The 8,994-nt window shown below is 48.8% G+C and overlaps 1 protein-coding gene across 50 annotated transcripts in view; it reads right to left on the minus strand.

The window, feature by feature from the left end:
* UXS1 (UDP-glucuronate decarboxylase 1) overlaps positions 1 to 8,653 on the minus strand; it is a 117,320-nt gene extending 108,667 nt beyond the window's left edge. For 45 of the 50 annotated variants that reach the window (XR_012422019.1, XR_012422023.1, XR_012422020.1 and 42 more), the window contains exon 1: positions 8,500 to 8,653. Coding sequence is in view for 24 of the 50 variants with exons in the window: in XM_074011175.1 (XP_073867276.1) it covers positions 8,500 to 8,593 (94 nt within the window). In the remaining 26 variants the exon portion in view is untranslated. Of the gene's footprint in view, positions 1 to 8,477 lie in introns of all 50 variants that reach the window. The other 5 variants (XM_074011184.1, XM_074011191.1, XM_065526737.1 and 2 more) reach the window with 1 other exon arrangement.
* Positions 8,654 to 8,994: the final 341 nt, after the last annotated feature.

Raw genomic sequence — 8,994 nt, forward strand, 5'->3', positions numbered from 1 at the left:
TGCTCAAAGACTAAAAGAAGCTACCGATCCACAGTGATTAAAGATGATCACTATGAGTTTAACGGTGCCCCCAAACTACGTCTGCATCCCAATTCCTAGAATTTGTGATTGTTATCTCACTTGGAAAAAAGGTCTTTGTGGATGTAATTAGTCAGACTTACACATTCTGCCTTTATGGGCCACAAAGACTCCTGCTCCTGGCACTGTGCCACTCCAGCCTCTGCTCATTCCATCACTTTCACCTTCAACTCCACTGCCCAAATTGTATCCCTCTGTGAAATGCCAACTCAATGCCCTGGCTCTTATGGGCATCCCTTTCGAGGGAGCTCAGCCCTGCCAACACCTTGATTTCAGACTTCTGGCTGCCAGACTGAGAAATAATAAATACCTCTTGTTTCAAAGGCACCTAATTTGGGGTATTTGTTACAGCAGCCATGGGAAACTAATACAGTGAGAGAATAAAGAGGCAGGGAAAGTTATTTTCAAAACAACACCAGTTAACAAACATTAAAAGATTTACACAACTAGAAAACCACTAATTGCAATCCCCAACATAAAAACTGGTCCAGGCAAGGATCGTCAATGGACGTGAAATGCACTGGCTGGAGAACAAGATATTCGCACAGGCTGCAAGAATCACTCCACAGATTGCAAACTGCAAAAATGTACCTTCAAAATGAAGCAGTGTAGAGGCCATTCCCTCCAGGGGTCACACTGAACACTGTCAAGTGGGACTAGCCCAGACACTACATGTTCCCAACACCACCAATTAGCAAGCATTGTTATAAAAATGTTTAACTGAACTTAATCATAAGGAAACAATCAGATAAATCCAGAATGTGGGACATTTATAGGAAAACGGCTCTGGGCTTATACACACACACACAGACACACACACACACGTATATACATAAATATGTACATACACACATATATATAAGTAAATGTCATGAGAAACAAAAAAAAAATCAGGCTATTATGGCTAAATTTGGAGACATAAAACCAAATGCAACATGTAAATCTTGACTGGGTCCTAGATTTTAAACCAAACAAAAAAAATTTTTTTAATTAGCTGGGTGTGGTGGCACACACCTGCAGTCCCAGCTACTCAGGAGCCTGAGGCAGAAGGATCACTTGAGCCCAGGATTTCGAGGCTGCAGTGAGCTAAGATTGTGCCGCTGCATTCCAGCCTGGGCAACAGATTGAAACCCTGCCTCAAAAAAACAGAAGCAAAAAAAAAAAAAAAAATTCTCAGAAAGGCTATCACAGTCATTTATGGTACAATGGGAAGAAATTTAAATATAGACTATATCTTAGACGATATTATTAATTTTTAAGGTGTGATAATGGTAATGAGATTATATAGATGAATACCTTTATTCTTATGAGATATATGAAGGTACTTGAAGGTGAAATACTGTTATGTCTGCACCTTTCAAATATTTCAACAAAAAAAGTATACATAAAATATATACAAAAGAGTAAGAGAAAGACAAATGTGGAAAAAATGTAGGCATCTGATGAATCTGGGCAGAGAGTATTTGGGTGTTCACTAAAATATTCCTTTAGTAGAAAAGATAGAAAATCTGCATGGAAATTTTGAAAATGTTGAAAATTCACAATTTCCAGGTTGTGCCTCCAACCCCCAGGCTCATACAGGCCTAGGAGGATCCTAGGAGCCTGCATTTGACAAGCCCAAGCTGATCTCATGCTCAGGTCAGCCTGGGAATGCCACTGGTACTAGGTTGTTGGATTTTAGGCATATGCTCTCCCCCAGGGTTCTCTGGCATCACAGTGATATCTAACTTGCTGCACATCATCCAAGGCAGAGGCCAGCAATTGTGTCCCGAGTGAATTATGAGGGCAATTGCCAATCATGCAGGAGCTGATTATATTAAGGGCAAAACTGTACTGTAACCAAAGTCCCAACCTCAGAGAAGTTTGAAGCCTGTTACCATAAACACGAAACTAAGACACATAAAACACTCTTTCATATGGTTTTCAGGTTTTATCTCTTTTCTTGTTAAGCAACACCGGCAGGAAAGAAAGGTACCACAACTAAAACGTCACTACAACAAAATCCATGATACACCAAAAATTACATAAACGTTACTAGATGTCACAACTCTAATTTCCTTTTTTTCTTTTTCTTTTGAGATGGAGTTTTGCTTTTGTTGCCCAGGCTAGAGTGCAACCACACCATCTTGGCCCACTGCAACTTCTGCCTCCAGGTTCACCAGATTCTCCTGCCTCAGCCTCCTGAGTAGCTGGGATTATAGGCTCCCGCCACCACGCCCAGCTAATTTTTTGTATTTTTAGTAGAGACAGGTTTCACCATGTTGGCCAGGCTGGTTTCAAACTCCTGACCTCAGGTGATCCACCTGCCTTGGCCTCCCAAAATGCTGGGATTACAGGCATGAGCCACCACGCCCGGCCTCAACTCTAATTTTCAAAGGCTAAAGGTGAAAAGATAATGGCTCCTAAACCCCACTAAAATATCAGAAAATGTCTTTTGTCTTTGATTTATTTTCTTTTCTTGAATATAGGCAATCTATTTTCCTCCCGGCCCCTCTCTCCATATCCCTCCTCCCTGATTTCTCTTTTTGTTCTTGTTGTTTGAGGAATCAATCCACGTGGACAGGGAGAAGGGGGGGGGAGAACAGGCACCAAAATTCTGCTGGATGGGAAAAAGAAGATGGGTGAATATGGGGACATGGAGAGAACACGGACACGGGTGGACAGTGGAACGGCCCATTTATACCTAGACAGGGTCAAGAACTGGCCAGGCCTGGCGCATCTGCAATGGGTGTGGCGGCAGCAGAGACAGGAAGTCTGATTTTCAAAGATGTCTAAGAAGCAGGACAACTTCCAGCTCCTGTCCCGCCCTGGGAGAAGACAGGTGGCTCCATCTCTGAAGAGGGTGGAATCAGGGTCTCTGACAGGAGAGCCCAGATCCCCCAGGGACAATCAGGTTACTGATTAGGCTGCAGCCCTCGCTCACTGGGCTCCAGGAGGCAGGCAGCCAAGCCTCCCCTTCCTGCAGGGACCAGGGAGAGTCTTGTGACAACAGCCCGGGAGGACCGACCCACAGCACTGAGATCAGAAGGCCCCAACAAGGAAAGGTTCCGCTCACAGCAGGCACTGCCCATCCCCGCCGAGTCCCCCACTATTAAACATGGGCAGGCCATCCGAGGAGAGCCTCACACAGAAACGGGAAGGCAGCCTAGAGGAAAGAGATCCTTCAGCAACGAGAAAAGAAAACAAAATTTTTAAAAATCAAGAGAATATACCATGAACTGAAGACCATGTTTTAGTTTTTTAAAAAAAGTTGACAGAACAAAAAAGAACTCTTATACGTGAAAAAAGTATGGCAAAAATAAAATGTAAAAAAATCACTAGAAGAGTCCAAATACGAAAATGAGGAGGCTTCCCAAAAATGCAACAACCTGAAAATGGTAGAAAATAGAAAATAAGAGGATTGGTCTGGCAATCCTTTATCAGAATAGTAGTAGTTCCAGAAAGAGAGAAAACAGAAAATGGGAAGGGAGAAAATCACCACAGAATAATTCAAGAAAATTCCCAGAACTAAAGAATAAGTGTTTCCGGATTGCCAGGGCACAAAAATGCCCAACATGCTGGATAAAATATACCAAGGCACTGTGTATCTCAGAACACCATGGATGTATCAGTCAGGGCAGGCATTGTTAAGCTGCAGCAATGAGCAGCCCGAAAGCCCTCAGAGGCCTGAAACAACAAAGATTTATTCTTCAAGTTTATTTCAATCAAACAGGGTCACAGCATGGGTAGGAGGGGGTTCTGCAAGCTGAGTATCATCACTGTCAAGCTGAGTTCAGAACCAAACTAAAGGGAGGGAAAACTCTGGCAGCAACTTACACTCGCAGCTAAGTGCAGGCCCAGAAGTGGAAGTAGCACTTCGCTCAGCTCCCGGCCAGGCCACTGGCACAGCAACCATGTGAGGCCATCAAGCTCAGGGAGTGAGGAAGGGAGGGCAATCCTACCAAGAGCCTGGGGGGCAGGGGGCTGGACATGTGTGGTGAACACTGATGACCAGGGATGAAAGGAAGACGCTACAATCTTCAGAAAGAGAAGGACTGGCTTGAAACTCTTCAACAATACTGGAGGCCAAAAAAGGTTGGATCGATGCTTCAAAAATTCGAAAAGAAATTTTTTTGTATAATTCTATATTATCAATCTATCAGACATGAAGGCAGAAAACATACTAATGGGTAAAGTCTCAAAATTCACCTCCCATCACATCCAAATCAGGGAGTGAAACAAGGGGGAGTCAGGAAGAGGAAGTCAGGAGACAGAAGCCCTGCGGCGGGCAGGTCCAGGCTGATGTGGGTGCAGGTGGTAAGGCTGGCAGCTGATCCCCAGATGCATACACAAGTTTCACTAGAAGGCTCCGGGGCCCTTCTTCAGGTAGGGGTGCTGACAGAGGGGCATCCTGATGCCCGTGAACATCGTGGGGGAAGACGCGACAACTGGCAAAGAGTTTGCAGTGGGATCTGTCATACTACATAGAAAGCAAGCAAATTAGAACACCGGCCAATTATTCGCTGGAGAAAACAAAAAGTAAGGTACAACATGACTCACTAGAACAGCATTTACAGTCACGCTTGTAAACACTGCATGTTGATCTCCGTGAGATTATACCACATCTATACAGGAGGGTAGAGAGCATGCACGGGGGCAAAGAGAAGAAAAAAATCATCTCCCAAAGAACAAAGTCACTAGGTAATATCTACAACTGAAAAATCAGGAAGCCAGGTGATTCAATGGCACAAAGATAAATACCAAAATAATCAGCTAAAAGAAATGAAGTGCCTAGGGGCTGGGTGCGGTGGCTCAAGCCTGCGAGAGGCCAAGGCCAGCGGATCACCTGAGGTCAGGAGTTTGAGACCATACTGACAAACATGGAGAAACCGTCTCTACTAAAAATACAAAATTAACCAGGCATGGTGGCGCATGCCTGTAATTCCAGATACTCAGGAGGCTGAGGCCGGAGAATCACTTGAACCCAGGAGGCCAAGGTTGCAGTGAGCTGAAATCACACCATTGCAACCCAGCCTGGGCAGCAAAAGCAAAACTCTGTATCAAAAAAAAAAAAAAGGAGTAAAGTGCCTATTTCTGGGGAGAGGGAAATGGTGGCAGGGGATACTGTTTGGCCCCGCAGAGGCTACTTAACTTTTTATACTATATGCATGTCAAAAAAATAATACATTAAAGGTTATTCAAGCCGAGTCTGCCCAAGAGATACCTAGTAGGTTGGCCTGATTTTTGATTCAGTACAAAGGGTAGAAACTGAGTTCTTTCAATGAGCCATGAGCACTGCTATAAATGCTACAAGGGCTGAAACACATAAGACACAATCCCTGTCCTCAGAATCGGGATTTCATTGAGGAAGAAGCCAAAATATGAACGGGAAAGAACTCAAGTACAACACAAGTTGGCAGGTGGTCAACCCCAAGACATGAAGAAGAGTTATGTGGTATCAAGGAGGAGACTAAGGGCCAGAGTAAGTAGCAAAGGCTTTGGGAAAGATGTAAGGAGCAGAAGGAGAAAGGCTAACAGAACTTGAGTTCTGTTCCCGAAACCGGGAGGGCATTTCTGCAACGGAGACTGGCTAACAGTGAGGGTGTATATAATTGGGAAGTATGGACAGTTTTTTCAAACAGTGGTGAGAGTTTACTTGTAACAGGGAGGACAAGATTATTAATTAGGTAAAGCAGAGATTAGAAAACACAGACATTACAGTTGAGGGACTACATTTTCAGCGTCCTTGGGTGTTATCAATCACAAGCCCTGTAACATATTTCCCTGCAGAGTGGCTCAGACTTAGCATACCTGCTCCTTATTAACACTGCCTCCACCCTGTTTTAAACCCCTCATAGCTAAAATCACCCATGTCGTGGGCTGCACCCCAGGCCTGCCTGCCTGCTCTCGCCTCTGTCTGCCTGGGCAGCCTCATGGCTGTAATTTTGTTTTCACACTCCAACAATACCATCCTTCTTTGCATTCCTAGAATACTGCCTGCTCTTGGCTGCCGCAGGACCTCTGCACACACTGCTCCTCCTAGAACTCGCTCTCTCCTGTGACCTCCCTGTTAACTCCTACATAAGCCTTCCATTCTCAGCTCACTTTTTGATTCCTCAAGAAAACAAACATACCTGATTGCTTTCACTCAGGAGTTCCTGCCACAGTTCTCATTCATTCCTTTCCCTCACACCAGTTTGTAATTTAACCTTCATTTCCAATTCATGCCCACCTCACCATCTCGGCCAGTGGGTCTCAAAGTGGGGTCAGGCCGCAGCAACAGCATACAGAACAACCTATTAGTGATGCAGATTCTCAGGCCACATCCCAGACCAACTGAATCAGAATCTTGAGGAGGGAGACAAGCAGTCTGTGTTTTTAAAAAACCCCCTAGTGATTCTGATGCATGCTTAAGTCTGAGAACCAATGTGCCTGACTGTGGTATACGGTCTGTACCATCACAGCACAGACCAGGTGCTTTAGCACCCCATGGTGTCTCCTGGTGCCAAGTTCAGCAACAACAGTAAGGACTTGGTAAGATTTCCTGGTTAGATGAATAACAGGTCAAAAAAAACTTTCCGGCCAGGCACGGCGGCTCACGCCTGTAATCCCAGCACTTTGGGAGGCCGAGGCGGGCAGATCACGAGGTCAGGAGATCGAGACCATCCTGGCTAACAAGGTGAAATCCCGTCTCTACTAAAAATACAAAACATTAGCCGAGTGTGGTGGCAGGCGCCTGTAGTCCCAGCTACTCGGGAGGCTGAGGCAGGAGAACTGTGTGAACCCGGGAGGTGGAGCTTGCAGTGAGCCAGGATCACCCTACTGCACTCCAGCCGGGGCAACAGAGCGAGACTCCGTCTCAAAAAAAAAAAAAAAATCCATGACTCCATAACTCCCCTAGTTTATTAATTCTAAACCCTTGCGGCAACTTTAGAATACCCCCAAAATAAAATGGAAACTGCTGTCGGAAGACCTGGGTTCTAGCTCCTGCTCCTAGACCTTTCTGGGTTCAAATGTTGGCCTTCCTTCTCTTGCTATCTGTGTGATCATCCGTAAATTTCCTAATCTCTCTTGGCCTTAACTTCCTCACCTCTAAAATAGGAATCATTATAGCACCGATTTCCCAGGGTTGCTGAATGATTCAGACAATGGCACTAAGAATCTAGACTCACGTACACAGTTAAGCACTCAACAAATGAAGGTAGTATTATTGCCATAATAAATAGTTATTCAACTTTAAATGGTCTTTCCTCTTGGGTCTCAGCTTTCTTACTCAAGATTGCCACACACACTTCAGACTAGTTCTTCCTCCCTTGCAAAACTATTCACATCTAACACCCATCCGAGGCCTGAAACCTGCCCTAGCAACCCGGAGTCCTGCTGGGGTTTTCCAGCTCCACCTCCTGAACAGCTGGGCTCTAGCAGGCAGGCTGTATCTACTCATACTTGCCTTCTTAGAGCCAACTGAAGTCACTTCAGACAAGTGATTCCCCACTAACCTCGGGAATTAGATCTTGATAACTCAACAGGTTAGCAGGTGATTTCATTTCAGTGTGTCTCGGTGGCTAGCATTCAAACGCAGCTCACACTGGGAGCTATTTCCAGTCCAATTTCAGTACTTGGTGACGTATTAACAACAGCAATTAAAACATATGCCCAACGAATAGATCTTAAAAAGGACGGTTTCTGACTTCCCTAATAAGCAGAGGGCCCACCACCTGCCTGCGAAGTGCCCCTCCTGCCCCGTCTCCAGGCAGCACGCTGTGAGTGATGACAGAAACTAGACCCGCGCACGGCGAAGCTGCAGGCACGCCCCGCCCGGCCACCGAACTGCCTGCCCGCTGGGCCCGGCCGCCCAGCCCCGGGGGAAAACCTAGAATGGGGGTGCCCGTGCGCCCCGACACCTGGCCACGGCAGCGGCCCGGGGGGCCGCCCACACTTGGCTCCCCAAGAGTTAAACGCTGAGTAATTTTCCTGAGGAGCAAACAGTCGGAGCGGGGGCTCTGCCAACGGCCACAGTATTTTTATCCGACTTAACCAACACCGCGGCGCGACCGCGGGTGTCCCCAAGGGTATCCCCACGCGGCACGCTCCGGAGTCGCCGGCCGGGATTCTCGCCGGCTCCCAGCGCGACGTGGACGACAGCGCCGCCGCCGAGTTCCCCGGACAGGAGGCAGGGACCGGGGGCCGCCCGAGGACGGCTAAGGGCCCCTCCGTCCGGGGTCCGCGCCCGGGCCTAAGCTGTCGGGGGTGTGCGCCCAAGTTGGCCCGCTTTGCTGCAAGAGTGGAAAGGGGTGGGAGCAGAAAGCGCCGGTCCCGCCCGGGGCGGGGAGCAACGCGGGGCTGCAGGGCCGCCTCGGGGCTCCGCACCACCGCCGCCCGGCCCACCGCGGAGCCGCGGAATGAATGGGGCTCCCCACCTAGCCGCGGGCGCGCACTCACAGGCGACGTAGGCCAGCAAGGCGATGCCCAGCAGCAGCTTCATCCTCCTGCGGTTGACGGCAGACACGAGGCGCAGCAGCGCCTTGCTCACCATCCCCGGGAGCCGCGCGGGTCCAGGGCCCTGCCGCGCGGGGGCCCGCCTGCTGCACAATGCGCGGCGACGGCGGCGGCGGCGGCGGCAGAGGCAGCGGCCCCGAGAGCCCCGCCCCCTGCCGCCGCGAGACCCCGCCCCCGCGCGCCGGGCTTCCTGCCGGCGGGATCAGCGCGCACGCGCGCCTCCACCCCCTTCCTCCGGCTCCGCCCCCGCCCCTCCGGCTTCTCTCCCCGCAGGCGCAGTTGCCGCCTTTCTTGTCCTGGTTTTCGAAGAATGTGGCCTGGAGGGCTGGTGGGCGGTGCGGCGCGGCGCGGCGCAGCGCGGCGCATGCGCGTTCCGGTCTGTTTTCTCCGAGCTGTAGCGCGCGGGCGCCAGCCGGGAAGTGCTGCTACGTTTGTTTC

This window comes from Macaca fascicularis, chromosome 13, assembly GCF_037993035.2.
Source record: "Macaca fascicularis isolate 582-1 chromosome 13, T2T-MFA8v1.1".
In the NCBI taxonomy this organism is placed as follows: domain Eukaryota; kingdom Metazoa; phylum Chordata; class Mammalia; order Primates; family Cercopithecidae; genus Macaca; species Macaca fascicularis.